The sequence below is a fragment of the Manacus candei genome, unplaced genomic scaffold (assembly GCF_025592945.1).
Source record: "Manacus candei isolate 608988 ecotype Guabito, Panama unplaced genomic scaffold, ASM2559294v1 h1tg000071l, whole genome shotgun sequence".
NCBI classification, from domain to species: domain Eukaryota; kingdom Metazoa; phylum Chordata; class Aves; order Passeriformes; family Pipridae; genus Manacus; species Manacus candei.
The window spans coordinates 6,354,934-6,379,277 of record NW_026138119.1 but is presented as its reverse complement, the minus strand read 5'-3'; the positions used below and the strand labels follow the sequence as shown (position 1 = coordinate 6,379,277).

At 48.5% G+C, this 24,344-nt stretch overlaps 1 protein-coding gene across 1 annotated transcript in view; it reads left to right on the top strand.

Moving 5' to 3' along the window:
* The window catches only part of COL27A1 (collagen type XXVII alpha 1 chain), a 146,309-nt gene that overhangs the window by 107,205 nt on the left and 14,760 nt on the right, over positions 1–24,344 (top strand). The window contains exons 35-44 of the mRNA XM_051807870.1: positions 592–645; positions 1,411–1,464; positions 3,310–3,417; positions 16,125–16,178; positions 16,308–16,415; positions 17,903–17,956; positions 18,263–18,316; positions 23,445–23,501; positions 23,660–23,713; positions 24,276–24,329. Of these exons, the coding sequence (XP_051663830.1) occupies positions 592–645; positions 1,411–1,464; positions 3,310–3,417; positions 16,125–16,178; positions 16,308–16,415; positions 17,903–17,956; positions 18,263–18,316; positions 23,445–23,501; positions 23,660–23,713; positions 24,276–24,329 (651 nt within the window). The remainder of the gene's footprint in view (positions 1–591; positions 646–1,410; positions 1,465–3,309; positions 3,418–16,124; positions 16,179–16,307; positions 16,416–17,902; positions 17,957–18,262; positions 18,317–23,444; positions 23,502–23,659; positions 23,714–24,275; positions 24,330–24,344) is intronic.

Genomic DNA, 24,344 nt, shown 5'->3' with positions numbered 1-24,344 from the left:
TGGCTGCCCTCCTGGGGAGCAGGACACGATGGTTTGCACAGACACCCCTTTACCCACTGTCAGTGCAACAGGTCCTTGTGGGAAGTTGGGGAGGGAGAGTCCTGTCCTGCTCCTTCTGGAACTTCCAAGCTGAAAGGAGCTGAACCAAGGCTGGTCTGGGCAGTCATCACTTGCAGACCAGTTTTCTGGTTCTCTCCTTTTGGTGCCATCAAAGATTCAGATTTTTCTCAGGGGCTGGGGCTCAAAGAGCTGTTGGATCTCTTCTCCCTCCCTATGGTCATGTCTGCCACCACACCACACTGCACCCAGCATTGCTGCTTGTCTGGGAAGGACCATGCCCAGGGAATACCTGCAGGCAGCACAGACCACTCCTTGACCCCTGTCCTGTCAAGCTTTATTGCAACAGAGCCTGCCAGAGGTGTCCCTGTGTGCTCTCCCTATGCTGGGCCTTTGGACCCCCTTGAAAACTGAAGGTGTTTGTGTGGGAGAAGGAAAGAAAAAGTCAAAATGAGGAGTGCAATGGGACGTGCTTCATGTTCACTCACCATCAGCAAACAGCTTGTCTCCATGTCTGAGTTTCCTTCTTTTTAGGGTGATCCTGGCCAGCTGGGAGTCCCTGGAGAGCAAGGTCTCATTGGCCAAAGGGTGAGTATGGCCACCTTTTCGTGGGGCTTCTGTGCCTTGACAGTTCCCCAGAGGGTCTGTCCCTGCTCAAACACAGCTGGGCAGGCAGACCCTGCCCTGGGCATCCCGTAACCCTCATGGCCCCTGTTCCTTCTCTGGGAGGTGGAAGCCCCTTCCCCACAGAGTCTGTCAGCCTGAGTTCACCAGCCTTCATGAGCCTCTGGGGTGCCACAGTGACACTGTGACACCCTCTCGTGTGAAAGGGGCAGTGTGGGAACAGATGTGGGAACAGACCCCTCCTGTTTGCCAGGGGCTGTGTCCACACGGGGCAGGGGATGCTGGAGCAGAAGGAGGCATTAACAGGGAAACACTGGCTACACTGTGCACGTGTGGGAGGGAGCTGGGGTGGGATGAATGCATGGATTGAGGCTTCCAGGGTCTGTGTCCCTTCTCAGGACTGAGGTCGGTTGTTGGAGCAGGATGGGGAAGCCCCAAGTTACATGAATACAGACTGAGCCCCTTTTCACACAGGGAAGGAGGTCTTCCCACAGGCCAGCAGCAGGTCCGTGGAGGAGAAACTATGGCTCAGAATAAAGCAAGAGGCTGAATTCTTGCTCTTGCTCCAGAGGAAGCTTGTTCAGCATTAGGGTATGGGATAGGACACATGTCAAAGTGCAGGGTTGGGCTCCCATTGCTGCAGCCCCACTGCTGCCACGAGTCAGCTGCAGAAAGCAGAGGGAAAAGCATGTTTAGGCACAGCCTCATGGTGCTTCCTTCTGTCTGCAGGGAGAATCCGGGCTGGAAGGAGACAGCGGGCTGCCTGGGCCAGATGGGGTCAAGGTAAACCTCAGTCTCGTGGAGTGTCAGCTCTCACACACATCTCTGTGCACTCAGGTCCCTGTGATCCCTAGGGCCAGCATGAAGCCAAGGGGGTTACTGGGTCCTCTGTGCAATCAGCCTCTGCCCTGCTCTCTCCAAGGACTTTTTTTTCTGCAAGCACACAAAACAAACTCCTCCTGTTTCACTCCTCTACCCACATTTTTGGCATCTGATCAGATCTCCAAAAAGGTCAAGTTCTTCAAAATCTGGTTTCCAACAATTTGTCTGTTTTATTTGAGTCTTTACAGAACAAATTTCCAACTAATCAGGAATTCCTGGGCCTGGCAAGGGGAATCGAGAATTGCCCATCACTCTCCCATGCACCACTGACCAGAACAATGTTAACAAGTAAAGAAACCAGATCCCTCTCCCCTTGGCAGAGCCCCAGGTGCTCACTCAGGGCTCATTCTGTATCTAACTGCTGTGAGTTTGCTACCTTGCCTTTGGAACAGGACTCTGATTCCTGTCCCTGCACAGCCAGCCTTTCCAAACAGGCCAACAATTTTGTTCCATGGAAAGAAAGAGCAGCCGATCCCACAACAATGCAGTTTATTTCTTCATTCTAGTTAAGCTATTTGCCATGTGTCTTTATTTCTGCTTATCTCTGAATGTTGGACCAAAAAGCCTCTTCCTTAAGGACAGTTAAGGCTTCTGTATTCTCTGACTGTCCCCAGGAGCTCTTGAACCAAACCAGCTCTTTCCAACCCAAATGTGTCTCTGGACAGTTAACCAGATGTGTCTCTGCTCCTTAACCAGACAAGATATTGCTGAGCTCTCACCATGCAGGTGCAAGAGGAAAATGACTCAGTAAAGGCTGGTTGGCTCCAAAAATGCAGGTGCTGATCCCAGTATACAACTGGAGTGGTAGTACTGAATATTGCAAAATACTGACAATATTTTATTTGTCTTGATAGAAGAATAACAGCTCCAAACTTACTACTTCTTACACTTCTGTGATTGTATTTCTGGTCTGCATTCCAGTTGGTTGTCATTGATCCATACTGAAGTTTCATTATCTGCCAGACTTTTTCCAAAATTTCCAAGACTGGTTTCACCAGGGAAGGTTTAAGTTAGACATTAGGAAAAATTTCTTCACAGAAAGGGTACTCAGGCTTGGAATAAGCTGCCCCAGAAAGTGGTGGAGTCACTATCCCTGGAAGTGGCAGCTGGGGACATGGTTTAGTGGTGGGCTTGACAGTGCTGGGTTAATAGTTGGACACACTGATCTTAAAGGTCTTTTCCAACCCAAATGATTCTATGATTCTGTAACTATAAGAACAGTGATTTGACAGGGCACCTACTGCTCAGACCATAAATCCTTCACAGGGCATGGTGACAGTTTTCCAGAGTGTTTGTTTGAGCCCTGGACTGATTCCTATTTGGCAGTGAGAGCCAAGCAGCCACTCCAGACAAACCCATCCTATTGAAAGTCTTCCAACATCCCAAGCTCAGGGCTTCTGGGTGAGGTGAGGCAGGCTTTCAGATCTTGTCTGCCTGCCTCATTCACGTGGGAGGTTCAGGCCTTATTGCAGGAGAAGCAAAGGGGTTCAGGTTACCCTGTGTAATGGGGGAGTTCCTTCTCCTCTAGCCAAGAGATTTTAAAGAAAAGAAACCTGCTTTTGCTCCTTTTTTTAAATGTCAAGTGTATTATGACTCATCCTCATTCATCCTTTTGCTTGCAGGCTCTTTTCCTCTCAGGCTCCTGAAATATTAATTATGTGGTGGGTTTTTCCTTGCAAGAGGCAATGCACAGTGACCCATGTGTTGTGTGGGCATGAAAACCTCCCACTCTCCTCTCTTCCACAGGGGGACAAAGGAGAGCAAGGCCTGGAAGGAGAGAAAGGAGAAAAAGGCAATGAAGGACTGAAGGGAAAAGAAGGACCTCCTGGATATCCCGGAATCACAGGTGTCCGAGTGAGTCTGCGAATCCAGCCCGTGGGCGATCCATGGGTTCCCTATGGTGATGAGTGTGTGAACCAGGACACTGCTTAGGGCAGGAGGCCATCTGAGATGTCCCTTGTTGCAAATGCTGTCGTAAAGTTTGTCATTTTTGTGAAAAACTGCATCTGGGGGTTGGTTTGGTCTTCCAGTAAGGACATACTTGAGATGTGGATCGCTCCTCTGGTCTGCCATAGGCCTTGGGACAGTGCCTCCCTCCTGCACATGTAAGATGGATTTGGCAGGATGTTAGAGAGGGAGGTACAGAGGGCTGTGAGGGGCTGAGTTTCCCCTGGCTGCCACAGCTGACTTGGGCCTGGAACCTGGAAACGACCAACCTTGAGCCTTCTCTGATGATTACTTACTTGCTTCTGGTCTTCCCTTTAGTATTTTATATTTAATTTTATATTATCTAGATATATATTTCTATATATTTTATATATAATTCTATATTTAAGGCTCCCCCTTAAATATAGAAAACGAAGAGGTGAAATTAGCAGGAAATTATTCCTGAACCTTCAGTGAATATCAGGGGCATGTGTGGTTTGCTTGGACATCTGATCTCGGTGCCATAGAAAGGAAAAGTGTGACTCTGGCCCTGACACAAGAGCAGTGGGAGCCAGGCAGGGTCTGGCTGGGGCTCATTCGGTGGTGCCAGGTGGAGGATGGCTCTGCCCAGTGCCCCAGTGGGCTGCTCTAAAAGTCAGGCCCTTCTGGTTGAAATGTAGGGTTTATCAGCTTAATGGCATGGTTTATTCATTGTCATTGTTGCCATGGATGTAAGTTTTCAGAGGCATGAGGCTTGTCCTGCAAAGGGATGGCCCAGCTGTGAGTGGGATGCAGCCACCCTGACCAGAGGCCATGCCTGCCTGCAGCACAAGTCTCATCCCTTGTGCAGCTGCAGAACATCCCAGCTCCCACCCCACACATCCGTGGGAAAGAAATGAGTAGCCCATGTTTGGTGGCAGCTCTGAAATCCCAGCCTGGGATGAGAGGGAGGCAGCAGAGCAGGCAGGTACCGCCGAGCGCTGGGTGGATGCTCGGTGGTGAAGCATGTTGATTTTCCTTTTGGTGACGTTGTGGCTGGCTAAAAAGAGCAGGGAGAAGGGTGTGAGGGGATGGAAGCAGAAAAGGAGATGGATTTATGTTATTTTTGGGCTGAGGTTGGGATTTGAACATTGACTCAACCAGAAAGTGGAAACATTGGCTTAAAGCTGTGGTGCAGCACCATAAATGTGCAGAATAAGCCTGTAGTCCTGTCCCAAATAAGGCCAGCCTTGGCCACAGCCCCCCGTATCCACAGGGAGCCCTTTCAGGATTGGGATCATACCATGGGGTGGTCCCCAGTACCTCAGCTCCCTCCCAGCTGCAGGCTGGCACAGCTGGACAGTCGCCCTTCATGTGCTGTACTTCTGGCTGGCTCACATGTTTATATTGTGCATGTTTTAAGAACCAGTAAAAATATTAAAATCATGCAAATGCCATATTAAGTTATAAAATATAAAATATAGATTCTCTCAGACTCAGTCCCTGCTGTTTGCCAGCATGTCCCTGGGAACATGATGCTGTTTTCTGTTTTATTTAAAAAAAAAAATCGAGTCAATGAGCCAAGATTCTTGCTCATAATCACTCCCTTTTGTTTTTTTTACTGCAGAGTGCTATATTTCCATCTACTATTTTAATATGCTTCTTTGTATATCCTTATGCCTAAACTCAAGCAGCCTTTCAGACCTGCACAGGCTCCAGATAGTGTTGCCTCCCCAGCCAAACTCCGTTACCTAATACACAGGCTGGTGTTCCTGTGCTCACTCTGAGGTCATTCGAATCTGGAAGTCTTCTGACAGAAGTACAAATAATTTTTCTCTTCCCATTTTTTTCTTTCTGAGACTTCCATTCTACCTTCTCATGGAGAGTACAAATACTAGCGGGATCTCCCTTAGATAAGGTTTGCAGAAATGCAAACAGCTAGAGATAACTTCAACCTCATCCTTTTCAGCTGAGCAGTGGCAGCTGGAATATCCAGCCAAGCCATGCTCTGGAAGACATGCCACAAAAGGCACCACAAACTGCACAGTGCAAAGGAGGCTTTAAGGCTGCTGAACAAAGAAAACAAAAAATCTTGTCATGGAAAAGTTGTGAAGGTGTTCACCCAAGGGCAAATGTCAAGGTGACAAACTCCCCTGCAGGATTTGTATGGTGGCTCAGAAGTTGCTTGGGGAAGGGTGTTGGAGGTGCTTGGACTGTGGGGAGGAGGCATGTTGGGTTTGGGTGTGCTGCAGATACTGTGTGATTACACATCACACATGTTGCATATGGTTTTAATACTTGTGATGTGATAGTGTTGTGCTGTCCAATACTCAATTCAAATGGTTCAAAGGTTCTTCATCTTTAGCTATTACATCTTCATTTGGTCTCTCCTGGCATGACACCCAGGAGTCCTTACATCTGTGCTTCACCACATTCCTGCCTGGATCCACTGACGTTCTCCTGGGCTAGAGATGTTGCCTCTGCTCCAGTATTGGGATAGCCTGCTCAGCTACAAAGGGGACAGGGGAGATGTCGATGCTTCTGTGCTGTTCCTGGGAGACACACACACCAGGATCTGTGCAGTCACATGTGACAACAAACTGACCTCCATCTGGGAGTTTTAGCTCATCTTCTGCTTCTGGAAGAGATTCATGTTAACTTGAGGAAGCTGATGCCCGTCTGCAGTCATGGACACAGAGAAAAGCTTTTACTATGCCTTGGCTTGTCCCTTTTGTACTGGAGGGGACCCACAGAGACATGCCCTGCATGGACAGCAACAGCCTCTGGAAAAACCCTTTTCATCACAAGTCCCTGCAGTAACACCACGTCTTGAAGATTTGTCCTTAACGCCAAGGACATGTTTAGTCTTAATCTTTATTTTGCTTATGTCTACAGGAATGTGGCACTTCACTCTCAAGTGTCCTCCTGAGAGATGTAGGAAATGAGGCGCCTGATGGCTCTGAAATGATGTGACTTCACTGCTGGTACATTTTCAGCCCATTTTGTATATTCTGGCCTGGGGCAGAGTCTCAGTGCAGCCACAGAACAGGTAGGAGCTGGGGAACTTGGCGAGACACCTACCAGCTCACACACCATGTGGCAAAGGGCCAGCACAACTGAGGGAAGGAGATTGGTTCCTGGGCCTGCACAATCCTGGAGCTCCCTGGATCTGGCAGAGGAAGGGATGTAATGGAGCACCCTCGAAAACTGGAGAAAGCTCAGAGGGTCTGTTCAGCCCTTCTGGGTCATGCAGAAGAGAGACATTCACCCAGCAATCAATGGGATCAGCAGTGACACGTCTGGCTTTGCTGGGCAAGGCTTCATTTTCCAGAAAGCCATCCCAATGCTGATACAACGCCTGAGCACAACCAAACTTCCCTCTGCACTCAGGAAACGTTTTTCAGGGATCGTTAGCTTTAATTTCGCTCAGCCATTTCCAATATTAACATATCTGAAAACCGTTTTCCGCTGTGGTTTCGAATCTCAAACAAAAAGCATCAGGGAGGCCCCATCCGAGTCTCCAGGGGCAGTTTGTACGTGTTTCAAAGCCAGTGGATTTCAGCAAACAGACCTGGCAGCTGAGATGGTCCATGAGTCTCACAGCTGTGGCTGGCAGGGCTCGAGGCAGCTGGAGCTGAGATAAGTGAGTATCCTCTATCTTTTGGTCACTTTGTCCAAGTTCACACTGCTCCGTTCAGCTCCAGTTCCTGCTCAGTGGAGGAACGGGCCAGTTGCCCCCTGGTCATAAGAGAGAGATCAGAGCACAAGCGCAAGATCCAGTTGAAATTTCCAAACTTACGTCGGAGATGTGCACCTTTCCTGAGCTGCTGGCTCACGTTACCTCCTCCCAGTGGCTTCTATCTTCTTCTAATCCTAACTTGTTGCCTTCACTTGCCCTTGATTCTCTTCTGAATGTGGCTCTTTGTCCTCTGGTGGCTCCTCGGAGCAGCAAAGAGCTGAAAATCCCTTCCTCTTGTAGAGCACCAGGGGCTGTTTGGGTATCTGCATTCAGAGAGACTGGCTGGAGAAAAACCTCAGGGTCAACAGTGCAGGGAGCAGGAGTCACGCACTGGAGATCCAGGTTTTCTCTGTGGGCAAGGCAAGACAAGGATATGTCTTCTCAGTATGTGGAGAGACTGAAAGGTACAACAGCCTGGTGAACCCTGGCAAGGCACCCATCAGCAATGCAAGTGTCACAGTGTGGTTGGCCAAAATAAGAAGATGATTTGTCTGCCAACCTGTAAGGCTATGAGGGGATGGTCCACAGAACCTGAGAACATTGCTAAAGAGGACCATGCATTCACAAAGGATCTGGCTGCCCATCAGTGCTGCTCGTGGCAACAGAGGATGGTAAGAGCCAGACGTTGAAGTCACTGGTGTGGAACCAGCAACCTGCTCACAGGCAAGTGGGCCCTGAGAACAACCCTTACACCCAAAAAGTGCTCCCCCCCACTGCTTCTCCTCTCCACCAATGGAAAATTCGGCATTTCAGCCCTTCCCTGGGAGGACAAGGGATCCAGCAGTGGCTGAGGAAGGCCCAAGCCATTTGGCAGCAGGGAGGTGGTGGGTTTCCAGCTGCGCTCCGTGGCTCTGCACTGTGGTTTTCATAATGTGCTGGTTGTCATACATGGCAGACATCTGATAGCAAGGGTTTTACAGTTCCAGGAAAGCAATTGGAGAGCCTGGAAGTACTGAAATGCAACATGCTCCTAAACAAGAAAATCCCTCATTGTTCAGCAAAACTGGGAGTCGAGTTCTTTCCACTTCCTTTCTAACCTGAAATCCTATCTGCAGTGTCATTCAAGCCACGTCAGGACTCGGAAAGCTTTGAGCCAGACGCTCCAATGGTCTAAATTGCCATAAACAATTACATCAGAGAAGGTCTGGCTGCGTGTGCCGGCCCTGCTGTGTGGTGCAGATGTGCACCATCAGCCCAAAAGAGCTCGAAGGGCCATAAATCCTTTTGCTCTGGTGCAACAAGATCCAAAGTCCTTTCGTTTGCTCTTCAGGAGGGTAGAGTGACAGAGCTGGGCTGGGGTGGAGATCTGAGAAGGCTTTTTGAGGGAACTTGCAGCGCTTTGAAAAGGATCAAGCTACTCTCCAGCCCAGTACAGAGCACAGAGTGAACTCTTGGCTCCAGCACTGTGGTCGCAGACCCATCGTTCCCTGCAGACAGCGCTGGATGGTGCCCCAAGGATCCTTCCCGTCGTGTTCTCGTCTCTGCCTCATCTACAAACTACAGTCCTGAAGTGGAAGGAGGACTTGCTGGCCGGGATGGACCTTTTTCTCTGAGCTAGCAGAGCTGCTCCAGCAATGGCACACTGTTGTCCCAGCTGAGATGATGCTGGCTTTTGGGCAGAGCAGGAGCCCCTTCTCACCCGACACATTGCTCTAGTACAAAGTTGTCCAAACATCACTTTCAGCAGAATTTGTCCCAGAGTGGTTTTTGCTCTTTGTTCTTTTCTGTTTCCTGCCACTGAAAACATGATTCAAAGGTTTTCTGCAACAAAGCTCCTCGCTCTGCTGTCGCTGAATCCAGCCATTCACTCTGCACACATGAGCTCAGTGACAGCTGGCAGCACCACATCAGTTCCATGGCATTCAGCTCCCTGAAAACACTGAGGCTGCTGAAGGACAATCCTGGAGTCACTGCTGGTTTTAATCTCTGCTCTCCACGCAGGAATTTATGCTCTTTTTTTTTTTTTTTTTTTGATAATGTGCTGAGCTGTTGTTTCCTGGAAAAGCTGTTTTTCGTGCCCTGGACCATGGGCTGTCTGTGGAGCTCTTACTTAAAAGAAGTTTCTTGAACTCCCTCAGCTGGAGGGTGTGGGGTCACCCACTGACTGAGCAGGGGAAGGAATGGAGAACACTGGACTTGGTGTGGGCAAACGAGTAGTGTTACTCCTAATCTTGCCCTTGATTAATGTGTTAAGAGTAGGTGCACAAGGTAGTAAAGTGACTTGCCCAGGGTCATGCAGGAGGTCGGGTGGTGGTCAAGGGGGACCAGGAGAGGACACAACAGGCCATACTTGTTCTGCCCTACAGCCTGTCCTTTCCTGTTACATCAGCAGGGCCAGATCCTCTACTGGAGCCATTTCCAGGGCTGAAGGTGCTTGCACTTGGCCATGGTGTGTCCTTGTGTCACAGCCTTGGGGTATCATTGCTTGTGCCCACCAATATCCAGCAAAGCCATAGGCAGGTATTTGCCTTGTATCCAAAATCAAAGGTGAGTCAAGGTTCTCAAGAATGCAGTCAAATGTGCTTTGAAGAGGATGAGACCAAGGGTCAGGGTGATGCCTCTCCAGGGAGCTGCAGTCTCAGGTCTCTCCCATTCCCCTTTTAGAAGCAACATGGTTATCCCTGGGCACCTCTGCCCTGCAATCAGCTTCTCCCCATGCTTCGATAACCAGTGCACTGCAGGTGGCCTCAGGCTCAGCCTTTTCTGTGAGTCTAAACATCCCATTTTATGGAGAGGTGCATGCTGGATTTTGTTGTTTGGGAGATTTTATTGTGGGGGACTTTCTTTACCCCTTTTCAGCTATTCTGCTCTCTGTGACTCAGTCCACCAAATCCACTGAAGCCTTTGGAGTGGACGTGAGTTGCCTGTGAGTTGCCTGTGAACCCTACAGGGAATCACAGAGCTCTCCCAGTCCCCAGGGAACCACTGCTTGCAGCAACCCAGGCTGCTCTCCAGCAGCTGAGGGGCCGTTTCGCCCTCACAGTGAAGCTCTGCTGCTGGGGAAGGCAGGCTGATCCCAGCTGGTCTTCGTTTAGAGTTAATAGGAGTCAAAATGAGCCAGAATTTGAAATAAATCCCATAGACTTGGCATGGTTTCTTTCCTGACTCAGAGTAAGGAGACGCACTTTTTGGGCAGTTACTCCAAGATTCCCCTCCTTATTGCAAGAGAGGATTTCATTCCCCTCCTCTTCCACAACCTCAGGGCATCTGTGTCCTTCAAAAGGAAGATATTAACCCTTAGTATTTGGGAGAGTGTAAATCAGCATTGTGCTGCCCAGGTGCTCTCTCTATTTCTTTCTTCCCCATTGTCAGCTTCCAACACTGGCTGATTTTTTGGAGCATTTTGGTGTCATGTGTGAAAGCTTCACAGCTCGGTGGGGATGAGACCTTATGCTTTTCCTTCACTTCCCACTCATCCATCAAGCCTTTTAGTGGCACTTTTGTCTCTTATGCTTCTTTGGAGACAAGAAAACACAGGCAAAGAGAGGGGGAAGAAAAGGGATTTTCCCAGAAACAATAAGTTAGTGGCAATTCAGGGCTATCAGACCAAACTAGACCAGCTCAGAGCACAGAGCACTGCTCTGTACATGATTCTCCTTGCTGCCTTACACTGTGACTGCTTAGGAAAACCAGGTTAAACAGACCTCCTCCTCCACAAAACTAAAAGCAGCAAATTTCAGAGCAACAGCTGCATGCAGATAAGAATTTGCACTAAAGCAGAGAGTTTGGGATACAAGATTTTGGGGTTGGATTCCCATTTTAAGTCGAAGAGCTCAGCAGAAAGGAAAGTCAAAGTGACTCTGGCTGTAGTCTTTTCCAGCCCAGACCTTTTTATAGGATTTCCCCAATTTGCTGTTCCTTTGAATGCAGCCAGCCAGCTCTACCTGCACTCTCCACTCAGGTTTCCACAAGCAGGCCAAGAGCCCATTACTTCCCAGTGATCCCAGTGAAACCCTCTGAACCTCACAGTACAATCAGGTCTTTCTTCTCGAGAACAGTTGAGTCTTTCTTCTTTCCCCATACTCATTCAGGAGCTGCTGCCCTGTCTCCTCCCCTTCCAAACTACTGCTAGGCAGAGTGATTATGAAATGTGTTTCTTATAAATCCAAAACATTTATGTCTTCAAATGCCCGGCCCAAATAATCCCACTAATTTCCTGAGTGCTTGTGAACTGTCCTCCATGGGGGGAGGCTTCTCTCGATCAAAGTTTATTAAGTGGAGGTTCTCATATGGAGACGTTGCTGAGCGGTAGGAAATTATATGGGGCTTTTTCATTTCCCTTTAAATGAGCTCACTGGCTGGGCCTGGACAATATGGGCATGGTCATCCTATGGTTCATGCTTCCTACCTTTGTTCCTGCTTTAGTTTTCCTGCTCTTTCTACATCCACTGTCCCAAACTAGCACTTTTTTTTTCCCCTGTCACAATAACCACTTTTTTTTCTTTACTCAGTAGCTGTGTCCTGGTTCTTCTGTTTCTTCCTGCCTCATTTTTGGTTGGGAGGAGTGACCTCAGACCTTCATTCAGTGACACCCCAAAAAAAATACACTTCTGCTCCACAGCAATCCTGAGCAATCCTGAGTCTGTCTGAGACAGGCTTTGGGAAGTTCTCCCATCAGTTCTGTTCCCCTGAGAGCTTCCCTCCTGTGCTGTGTTGTAAGGCTGCAAAGAAAGCAGGAACACATCTACCCTCTGGAATGCCAAGAGCCACAGTTCCCCTGAGCCAAACCAGGGTGGTGAGTCACATCTCTTCCCCGGACCCAGTGCCTGTAGCAGAGCATCACTGGGTGTGGGGAAGTTTGGGTCAGGATTTTTCCCTGTTTGTTGTTTGGCTCCATTCGGGCCATATCTCTCTGCAGTTCATTCAACTTCCTCATTTTGTTTTTCTGGATGTTGTTGTCGGAACACAGATTTCAACTGTTGATGTCTTGAGAATTTAAAGCTGAGCTGCTCATCTCTTTGCTCCCAGTAAATGTTACTGCTGTGCTCTGCAAGAGACCTGACTTTGCTGTCAAGGCCATCAGCAGCTGAAAGCCTTTTTTTTTTCTTTCAAAATGAACTAATTTGCATTAAAAAATAAACCACCCAGCTTTCCCTTAGGGGAATATCTAAGGCCATACTAAAAAAACCCCTTATAAATCTGAGTCCTTAGTAAAGATGGCAATGAAATTCCAAATGTGCTAGACCTCAGATTATAATTTTTTTGCTTCCCTTGGATATTTTGGCATAGCTGAAGGCATGTGACTTTGTAAAACCACTGGTTTCCACTGTCCCTGGTCACAAATACCTTCATCATCTGGAGGCACTGATATGCTTCTCTAGTGAAGAATGCGGCATAAAAAGAGAAATCACCATTTAAAAATAGTTCTGCTCGAGGAAGAAGCTTGGAAAGAGGATTTGTTTTCTCAGCAAACCAGTAACCCAAAGCATACAACAAAATGTGTACAAACCCCAAGAATAAAAGCATCGAGTGTTCAGTGCCTTGGCACACTAACCCAACTGATGTGAGTCCAGCAAAGAGAACTTGGATTTAATTGTTTTGATGTGTAGGCTTTTGTACATCTTCTCCCATCATTGCTATCTCTGCTCAAGAGAGTAGGAACCCTAGGAACCTTGGGAACCTCACATTGCAGGGAAGGAGGTACCAAATGGTGCTACATTCCTGATGTGCTGTGGAGACCTTGGATAAAGACACGACCTCATTTAATTTTTTTTGTTTTTATTTTTTTCCCCCCTGATCTTTCCATCCCTGGGCAGATGAGTCAGAAGAACGGAGAGGAAAAGGATTTGACTTTTTTTGAAGGCTACCAGAGTTGTTGCTGGGCTTATTATTCCCTGTAGAATGTGTGGTAGTGCAGTGATTTCTGGGAACTGTGCAAACCCCTGCATATGTGCCCTGAGAGCATCGGGAATTGCAACAGCAACCACATCTGGATTATCACAAATAGAGATATCGCATATCTGGGAACCCCAGACAAGTGTTGAGCTGCCTCTAAATTCATCTGGGCAGAATTCCTGCGCTGTTGGAGAAAGCACATCCAGGAAAATCAGACACATGGTAGGCTTCCCACTCACCAGCAGAGCTCGCTGGCCAAAGTCCTAGAAAGCGTGCTGGGAGAGCACAGAAATATCCCTCCCTGATAGAGCCGATTCCGCTCGAGGAGGTGACTCAGGCTGCGAGATCCGAGCCACGTCCCTGCCCGTGGTGTCACCAGCATGGTTTGACCCGTTTATTTCTGCCAGCAAAGCTTTTAACCAGCAGACAGGAGTTAAGGGAGGCTCGAAGGAAGGTCTCCAGGGCTCACTGTGAGTGACAACTCATCCCACAGTCGCTGACAGGAGTTGGAGATGCTCCAATGTTTTTTCCTGCGGCGATGGAGAAGGAGCCACACCCCAGCTGGAGGACCCAGGAGAGCCTTCTGGAGAAGATGAACATCCCTGCTCCACGGGGCCGATGCGTCATCAGGGGAAAAGCCAGTACATGGAGTTTATCAGAGCCCATATCTGTGCTCAGGCTCCACCAACAGGGAAAGACAAGCTGAAGGAACCCAGAGAGAGTGAAAAGCTGTTTGAACGTGGCACAGTCTTCTGTAAATCAAGTTTATTTTTGGGTGCAGGACTTGAACTGTCAAAGTTGGGGCTGTGTTTTGTTTTTTACCCTCTCCCATGTGACTCCAGTCCTATATCTGTACTCCATGATTTCGGGTACAAGCAAGAACTTGAATGCTGGCAGATTTTAGGAGCAGTGTGGAAATTTTGTTTCTCAGATGGGAAGATTTAAGGCCTGAGCTTGTCCTCCCAAAAAGCAAGGACATCTCCCAGTGCAGGGTAGAAGCAAGTTTCAGCCATGGGACTTCCATGGGAGATGTATCCAGGTGAAGGGAGACAGGCTGTACTTCAGACTCTTCTGAAGTAGCAGTGAGATCCTCGTGACCTCCCTGTGAGTGGGATCCACCTGCCTTGCACAACAATAAAAGATATGTTTCATCAGCACACTGGAGTCTGAATCTTTTACAGACAGTGTAACACACCCTCAACCTGGGGATGGAGCCATAACATGGAAATCTTTGTTTCAAGAGGTGTCACAGCACAGCAACTCAGGAGCACATCTGAGTGTGCAAAACTACTCTGCTGGAGAAGATCAAGGGCTTGGCCACCACCGGGTCAGGAACAGATTTAACTTAAAGCAGGCTTTCTCCCATTTGCAAGAAACATCTATTGCCTGTGCTTCCAAAAGCTCTTGGAGCACAGTCCAGGGAGACTGATGGAAAAACACTATGCAACTAATTGGAAACCCCAGTTGTGTATTTATTCGCTCACATCTTGTTTGGACAGTGAAGTTTTGTGATTGATTCCACTACTCACTCTCCAAATCCTCAAGCCACTAAGTTCTACAGCAGGACCTGTGGGAGTTACTGCTGCTTCAGACCCACACCACAGCCCAGGAGTGGGGCTGCTCAGGGCCCTGGTACCAGCTCTCAGAGTGAGATGGGGGTGGCCATCCTGCTGTAGAGCTGGATGGGGGTGGCCATTTCTCAGGCTGATGCTTTCATTAGTGAGGATTTCTCTGTACTCCTGTCAGAAGTGTAGATCGTGTGGGTGACGCTGGAGGCTTGGCACCCATCGTCTGCTGCGCCTGCTCAGCATCTGTGGGAAAGTGATTCCAAAAGTGATCTCGTGGAAAGTGGCAGCGAAAAATAGCAAACAGAAACCCTGAGCAGTATGGAAGAGACACAGAGCGGGGCTCAGCAGGGACCTGTCCTTTGTGAAGTCTAATATTGTTGGCAAGGTGGGCTCCTGAAATGTTTGACTTAGGTAAAATGGAGCTATTCCCTCTGGGAAAGGGAACTGGCACAATTCTTTAGGGCTATAAGGAGTCTGAATTGCTCCTTTGTGTTCAGAGCAGGCACTTCTAAGGCCTGTGTTTCAGATCAGAGTGAAAACCCCCTGATACATCTCCCTTTATAAGTTGCTTTCATTCATCTGAGACTGCAACATCAACCATGATGAAAATTATACCTTCTTAACTGAGAGGAGGGGGAGCAGGGGGAGAGATGCTGGGCTGATGTGGAGATGCTGTTGAAAAGTTTGTCACAATTGCCAAAAAGTATGAGTTATTTTCTTCAGTGATACTTCTGCTTCTTTCTGTCAAATCCAAAATATTCTGTCTGCCTTGCAGCCAACAGGGTCAAACACTGAAAAAAATGAGCTCCCTGGGCTCCCTGAGGAGAGGCTGCTGTATTTAGCTGCTCATCACAGATTAATTCTGTGGTGTGGGTGCAAGGAGGGGCAGCAGGTTCTGCACCCACACTGGATGCTGAAAGCAGCCCAACATTCCTGTCTCTGCTTGCCATGGCTCCCACCTGGAGTTTTGCATCCCACTCCATTTCTAGATGCCTGAGCAGTATATTGTGGTTTCTGTGTGTGGCAGTAACAACAATATAAATAGAGGGAAGGGGTTTCCAACGTGAGCAGAAAGTTGTGCATGGTAGGTGGATAGAGAATGAAACCACTGCCTGTTTTCACAAGGGAAAAATAAGGATAATTACTGTGGAGGCAATGGTTCTATTGACAGCAGCCTAAAACCATATAAGAAGTGTCACTTTTCTACTGTGTTGCCCAACAATCACCTGAGCATAGAGATCTTTACACCTTTAAGAAATGAGGTTTCCTTCTCCTCCACATGTTGGAGCAGCTCAAAACCAAACTCAGCCATACCCCAGCTGTAGGACCTGTGAATTGTGGTCTTAACTGCATGACTTCCTGGCCTCCTTGATGGCTTCCATGGGAATAGGATAAGGTGGGTGAGGATGCTTTCAGGGTTGAGTGTACCAGGGAAGTGGCCTGGAAGTGGCTGGTTGGGATGTGACTTCTTTGTTTTCCCATTCCAACAGCTTTTTTTTTTTTTTCTCTCCTAGGGACCAGAAGGGAAACCAGGAAAACAGGGGGAAAAGGGCAAGCCTGGCCAGAAGGTAGGAACATCTCCTGTTGAGAATGTCTCCCTGGACAATCCTCTGGGTCTCCTGATCCTTGCTCATCTTTCATGTTTATCTGTAGAAGCAGCTTTGTCCTACACTAAAGTCAGTGCTTTTGTTCTGCAGGGCAGCAAGGGCTACCAGGGGCAGCTTGGAGAGACTGGATCCCCAGGGAAGGAGGGGCCGAAGGGGAACCAAGGCCCTAAAGGATCCCGAGGTACCCTGGGACCTATGGTGAGAAGAGCTCTGCAAATGGTTGAACACAACACGCAGAAATGTGACTGGCAGTGGTGGGCACAGGCCTGAATGAAGCAGAGAGCCCAGCAGGGGCTTCAGAGCACAGAAAGGGGAATGCTGTTGGATTGGTTTAATTGGCCAAAAGAGCTTCAGTTGCTCTGAGCAGCACAGAAGAGACTCCACAGAGGTGGTTGGGTTGGTGCCCCGTGAGCCCAGCTCACGTTGCACCACGGTGGTTTTTCACAACTCCCCAGATGGGCTGAAATAGCTGAAATATTGGGGATTTTTCCTGAGCTCAGTGAGCTGATAAGCTATTTTTTGCTAAGATCTTTCCCTTTGAGACTGCACACTCATGGCAAGAGCTGCTTCCAAGTCGAACTCTGTTAATACAAGGAACTCTGCCTTGGACTTCTGCCCTGTTTCTACACCCACTCCTGATCTACTTATCTAAAACACTTGGAGCAAGAAGAAATATAGCATGGGAAAGGGTTTGAGCTGGGGACTGAAGGTGAGGCTTTCAGAGAGAATAGTAATAATACAGCAGAGAGAGAAGAAAGTTAATTTGCTTTAGGCACATGAGAAAAATGCCTTGGGACAGCAGCAGTAAGTAAAAGTAACCCTCATGCAATGCAGGCTGGTAAGGAAACTTCTTGCACTCTGGTAGAACTTAGTGAAATAGCAGGAGTTATTTATGAAGCAGGAGTCAGGGTGGTGTTTCAGAGCAGTAGCAAATGAGTGATGGAGTGATGGTTCTGCTGATAGTGTTTCCCTGCACTAAAAATTATGGCCTCACCATATTTCCTCACTTAATATTCTTTGGCAAAGCCTCCATGGATTATTTCACAAGGAAGCAAAGAAACATCTGAACAGCAGCCTATTGGGCTGGACACTTCTCTGTCATGTGTAAAGGGCTTCCATCCACACTAAATGGGATTATATGGAAAGTCTGTGGCTCACTTAAATGGGATGATCTGATTTAAACCCTTTTGTTCAATCTGCTAAAGGTGTGATAAACAGCTCATGCAGTGCCCCCATCACAGTGCAGAAAACTCACTTCTTGGCTTCAGAACCCACACTGGAAGGCTTGCTCCCAACAGTTTAGGATTAGGTCGTGCATGAGTGAGGCCTCACTGGTGGACTTCCTAGCACAACACTAGTTTGGATATAGAGATGTTCCGAAGGGCAGATGAAGAGCACACAAATGCAGACATTTCTGGTAGCAAATCTGAATGAGGTGGAGAACCTATTGCTGCAGGCTGGCAAAGGCATAGAACAGACTCCTGACCTCCCTCTCCATGTGTAAGAGGTTAAAGCCAAGCAAGAGCCCTACAGGTGGCTGCAGCAGAGCTCACAGGTGGCCAGGAGGAGGGGCTGCCACACTCCCACCTGGTGCTGAGCTTTGCTTTGCATAGCCCAGTGCATCCTCTTCTCATGGGGTGACACCACGGGCTGCCCTCACAGTTCCTCTGTGCTTGCCTCTCCAGGGAGCTCCAGGAAGGATGGGTGCTCAAGGGGACCCAGGCTTAAAGGGCTACCAGGTAAGGGTTTTATTTTCATCTTCCAGCTTTTATCTGTTCTCAAATGCAACAAAGTGGTCACTCCAGGATGTAAGTTGTTCTTAAACTATTATTTATTTCTGATCTCGAGTTTAGTTCTTTGTCTAGTCTCCATTTACACCATCATGGCTTATCCACATGCATTTGGTCCATCTCTGCCACAACCCATGTGTCCCTCTGAAGCTGGGATGCACCACACAGGGTTTGTGAGACCTGGCAAGGAACCAGGGAGGACTTTCAGTCCAACAGCTCTTTCCTGCCTCCTCACGTGCTGTCTGCTCTCCACAGGGACATGCAGGACCACCGGGGCCAATTGGACCACCAGGGCCAAAGGGGGAAAAGGTAAGTTCAGGGAGTTTAGCTATCTCATCTCCCCTTGGTGTGGAAGCTGGGCTGGCATAGAGATGATTGTTCTGCTGCCATAATTCCTGTGCATTCGCACTCTCCTCTCCCTACAGCAGAGGTGCTCCCTCAACTGCACAGTCACCAGTGTAAGCCCTACAAAAAGCTACTAAATATACAGCTTTACTTCTGAAAATCAGTGCCAGGACACCCATGCCACTAGCAGGTGCTTTCCAGACACTACATGCCCTTGTGCTGGAGGCTGAACCTCCCAGTATGTGTTCTGGGGGCACGTTTTTCCTGCACCCACAAAAATTTAGCTCAACCCCCAAGACAAAAGAAATCAGACTTAGTAGGTTTCTGTGATCAGGTCAGAATCACAGCCTGCACAAACGAGCTGATGTTCAGCACACTGCCATGTCTGTGCTGAAATCAGCCACCAGCATTTCTCCTCATCACCTGCCACCCCCTCGCCTCGCTCGTCCCCCACCCCTTGACGAGCCCCCTCGTTGCAGCTGCCCTGACTCAGAGCCACGGTGGCTTTCCCCTGGTGTTTCCCACTTTTGCTGAGTCAGCAGAGCCATAACCAGTTCAGGCTGGAGCAGTGACTCACCCTCTAATGGTTTCCTGTCGGAGCTGGGAGCTGGACGGCCCAGCTGGCGTTGGCTGCTCACAGAGCTGATGGAACCCCTCACGTGCCTTCAGCAGCGATGCTCCCTCCCTCCTGAGGTCTCCCCGGAGAAGGCTTCAGGGAGAACTCATTGTGACCTTCCAGTACTTAAAGGAGGCTCATCAAAAAGTAGGGAGCAACTTCCTACACAGACAAATAGCGATAGGACAAGGGGGAACAGTTCTAAACTAAAAGAGGAGAGATATAGGTTAGAGGTTAGGAAGTTCTTTACTCAGAGGATGGCCCTGGTACAGGTTGCCCAGAGAAGCTGTGGCTGCCCCATCCCTGGAAGTGCTCAAGGCCAGGTTGGATGGAGCTTGGAGCAACCTGGGATAGTGGAAGGTGTCCCTGCCCACGGCAGGGGGGTGGAACAAGATGAGTTTTAAGGTCCCTTCCAACGCAAACCATTCTCCCTATGATTCTCCCTTGGTGTGGGAAGGGAAGTGATGGTGATGCAGACTAGTCAGTCATGAGGTCCCCATGAAGAGGAGAGATGTGTGAACTCTTTTTGCTCATTTTCTACTCCCCATCACCAAGAGAGTGTTCAGCCTTGCCTCTGGCACACAGTGGGAGTGCAGCTGTAGCGCAGGCAGGACCTTCATCCCTTATAAAATGATTTTATAAGGGCTTCTCTTTGCTGGGGCTTTGAATGCACCCTTTCAAGCTCAGGCTCCTGCTGTCAGGACACCCTGTTCACACCATGCTCTGCCTGGAGACTCCCTGTGCAGCAGCAAACCCCTGTGCTGATGGCTGGGAGTCAGTGGGGCAGGGTGAACCCTTGTGCTCCACTAACATATTCACATGCCTCAGAAATTTTGCTTTGGGGAGGAACAGTGGTCATGCTGCTTTTTCTCTCATTTCCTGCTGCTGAGACACATCCGTGGAGGAACAGCTGGTGATGTTCCTGCTGCTCTGCACCTCCATCACTGCCTTGCTGAACTTCCTCTCCACCCCCAGCCTTTCTAACTCTGCCCTATCCACCTCCCAGGCTGCACCTCTTGCTCTTCCAGACTTCAGCAGCATTCCTCCTCAGGTGTATCCCACTCAGTGGCCGTGTGGGGAGTGGCAAGTGTTAGCCAAGCACAACCAGCCCTGGATAATAATGCAAGAGCTCGTGACCAGGCACATTTGTCAGCTGAGAGCCTGCCCAGAGGTTTCGCACAGCCCCACTGTTGAATTTTGAGCATCCTGGCAAAAAGTTGTGAGTTGTCACTACCAAAAGCAAAGTCAGTCATTGACCCTGCAGCAGAAGGAATAAGGCATGTGCAGATACATATCTCTGTTGCTTAAATTGCAGCTGTTGCTTTATTTGAAAACTTTAAAGTTGCCATCGTGAAAGCTCCCATAATTTCAGTTGGAAATGATCCCCAAATTATTAATCTGAAGCGCTCAATGAAGCACTCAAGATATTTCTGCAAATGGACACTAAGAGCACTCCCTGAGTGGATCTGATGCCAACAGAGCACAGCAGTGTTATGATAAATGAATTCTACATGCAAGTGTCCAAGTTGAAGCCTGATGAGGGCACTAAGACATCTAATGCATCCTGCTGAGAGCAGTCAGCTCTGTTAATGGCCCCTGACAGCTGGATCTCACTCATGTCTCCCTGGAAGGCCAGCAGGTCTGCTGACACCTTGCTGGGCAGCAGAAGGAGATGCTGAGTGAGGAGAGCACAACATGGTGTGCTGAGCCTCCAGCACTGCTTCCTGCACCATCCAGGTGCTCCACAAAAGTCTTGCATCTAAGTTTTTCTATCCATCCTCCCTTATCTCCTAAGAGTTGCTTGGATCCTAGCCTAAGGATAGGCAGATTCCTTCCCTCCAGGCATCTGTAACCTCTCCCACACGTGTGAACACGGAAATGGAAGCCTAAATCTGAGAAATTAAGAGAAAATGGAAATGGGACCACGAGTGCTCTGTGAGCTTTAAGCAACTTGGTAAAAGGAGCTGTGCTGAAGGAGGATATGTAACGATGGGGAAGGTCTTCCCTTCTCCAGAGAAGAAAGCAGCTTGGTGAGAGGCATTGCTGTGGAATTCAGCTCCCCTGGCCATACCAGGCAGCTACTCTGCCACATTTAATACATTTGCAGCTCCTCAAAGAGGCCTTGCTCGGAGCAGACGCCTGCACTTGGCAGCTGCTTAAAGCAGTCCAGATGGGATCCTTTTAAAAATTACAAACTGGTGTATCTCACTTTGGGACAGGAGCCAACAACAACAAGCCTTCCCTTCTTCTCCATGCATTTTCCATTTGTATCCCAACATGTTTACTTTGCTGCCCTTTACTCTAACTTTTTTTCACTGCAACTTTCCGAAGAATTAGTGCAGACCTTTCATCTCCCTCTCGAGCAGCTGAGGCATCAGGAAGCTCTGGAGGAGCTCAGTTTTGCAGTCCTAGAGCTGACCAGGCTGCAGGATTTTCTCAGGCAGAAGGCAAGGACAAGATGGCAATTAGCCTCAAGGGGGCCCAGAGCCACAACTCAGCTTTGGGGAGAAAGTCTGTGAGTCTTGATGCTCTTCAAGGGTCCCCAGAATTATGAGCTTTCTTTGAGTTCATCACGCTCATCTCAGCTTCCAAATGGCAAAGGTGTTCACATCCTGTTTGGGAAGAAGGAATCAGTGCCAAGATTTCTGCACAGTAACACACACACACACTAGGATTTTTTTTTTTCCCCGAGAGTTGAGAAATAGAGGCTTTGTTTCCCTTCTAGCCAACATTCCTTTGATAGTGGCTAGAAAGCAAACCAGTTGCCAGGTATTCTGCTTCTGACTTCAGGCAGCAAGTTCAGTAGCACTGGAAACCATCAGCAGAGCCTGTGAGGCTTTACTTTCCATCCTCTCCTCCTTGCCACCCAAATTTCTCCATCCACATTGCTCAGTACTGTATTTTCAAGCTCTCCTGGCACAGTTTCTCTCTCTATATATATTCCTACTGCCGTGGCTCCCCGAAATCCCAGATAAGGAGATTGGAGCTCCCCACCTAGCACACAATCTCTTAGGGACATAACCAGTGGGTCTCTATGAACTCCTGGCAAAGTTCATCCAACAGGTCACAGCAGCAGAGAGAGGAAATGCCACTGTCATCAAGCACATAATGGAGGGAGATGCACTGAGCTCTCTTCTACCTGTTGAGGTGCAAACTGCAAGAGATTTTGCCAAATCCTGAGCCTTGTTCAACAAAGCTGTGAATGGCAATACAGGTGCTCAGCCCATGAGAAGTCAGTGTGTGTCAGTGTCTCTCTCCCAGTGGTGGCACAGCCCTGATTCCAAGCTGTGACCCAGTTCCCACAGAAAAGAAGCTGTTGTCTCCACCAGTATTGTCTTCTCCCAGAGGCAGGATCATCAAGACATTTCCCAAGCATCCTTACTACCAGCAGCTGCAACTCAAACAGGAAAATAACCCAGGGAGAACATCAAAAAGAATGGTAAATACACCAGAGAGGGTTGGTGCAATCACTGAGAATTACAGAAGTCTGTGGAAAACTTGGCACTGCAATGTCTGGAGATTTGGATGTTCAAGGCTCTAGGAGCACCCCAAGCACACCAAATACAGCAGCTTCTGTGACAGAACCCCCCAGACCCTCTCTGTCCAGTAGCTGCAGCATCAATGAGTTCTGAGGCATGTTCATCCTGAGGAGCCAAAATGCCAGAGACTCTTATGCAGAGGAGTCAAAAACTGGAGGAGCTGGAATGCAGTGGTCTTCCATGGGGAGCAAAGAAACAGCCATCTCTGAGCTGGACTCCAGAGAAAACAGGACATCGTGACCCTGAGTGACTTATACACAGAATTTGAAAGGATAATGTCTCTGTTAAGTCTTAAGGGATCTCTCTGTGGATGTTTTAGAGAGACCTCAGCTATAAATAATCCGGGTGATTTTATCTCCCAGCCAAACCATGAGCTCTGAGCTTGTGCTGTGGAGCATCCCATCAAGGAGAGGAGTGTGGAAGGGGCCAACCCTCTCACCTGGCTGATTGTAAGACAATCCCACAGCAGTGGCAGACAACCCATCCAGACCACCCATGTTCCCACGATAGCCCAGGCAGCACTCAACAAGGGTGGGGAAATGCTTGATTAAAGAGTTTGGTTGGGCTGTCAGCAACAAAATTCAGAGGCAGGGAGCTATTTCCCATGTTGTCGTAATTACATCCTTCTTGCTTAGTTTTAGGAATTGTTAAAAATAACCCTTTGCACCTGGTTCCTTGTGTGGAGGCGGGGGGGGGGGGCTGTTAGACCAGGCAGAAACAACCACCAGAAACCAGGAAAGCAATGAGAGGACTCAGTGTATTCCAGGCTGCGAAACAAACAACCAAAAAAATTGTTTAGTCTTTCTTTGGATGAAAAATGAGTAAATTCAACAGAGGCTTTGACTTAGGAGCCCATGATACAGGAGGACTGGATCAGGACAGAAACATCTGCTGTAAAATCTGCTGTCTGTATTAATATTAACATTTTTATTCACAGGGAGAACAAGGTGATGACGGGAAGGTAGAAGGCCCACAGGGACCACCTGGAGACAGAGTAAGATATTAAATCCCTTCTCTAAACAATCCCGGCCTGATTTTTGTGGGTGGATTATTTGGGTTGCTTCCTTGCTTGTAGAACATGCACAAGCCATTGAGATACTGCAGATGAGGGGTTGTTTACATCCACCTTAAGTCTTTGTCCTGCTGTTGTAGGGCCCTGTTGGTGACAGAGGCGATCGAGGGGAGCCTGGAGACCCTGGTTATCCTGTGAGTCTTATTCCAAATGCATGATTGAGGCATATTTATCTTGGGGAAGTGCTTCCAGCCCACACCAGCCCACAGAACTGCCCAGCAGTCACAATTCATAACTCACCATTGTCCCAGGTCATCTGTGATTTACAAGGAGTAAATCAGTTGTCTTTACCTAAAGCAGTAAAAAGTTTGCTGAAGGCAAATGTAGGCCCTGCAGGTCACCCTGCCATGCACCTGCCTGAGCACAGGAGGCTGAAAGAATGAGCAGGACCATCTCAGCAAAGGTCTCTGTGATTGCTGAGGAGATCCCCCAGGGAAGGTGTGCACAAGAGAGGTCATGTCAGTGCTGGACAAAATTCAAGACTGATATGCCCATGGCTGTAGATTCTTCCATGGGAAGATCTCTGTTAACTTGGAGGTTGGAAGCTTCCAAAATCTTACTGGGATTTCTCTCAAAAGCAAGACCAGGGTTATGAATTATTTCATAACTCTTTGTGGGACATTTCCGTTTTCCTTTCTCACTGCCACAAAATTACCCAAGAACAAAGACATCTTCCCTCTCTGTTTTTTATTTAAGGGTCAAGAAGGGCTTGATGGAGAAAGAGGAAAACCTGGACAGCAAGGCTTACCTGTAAGAGATGCTGCT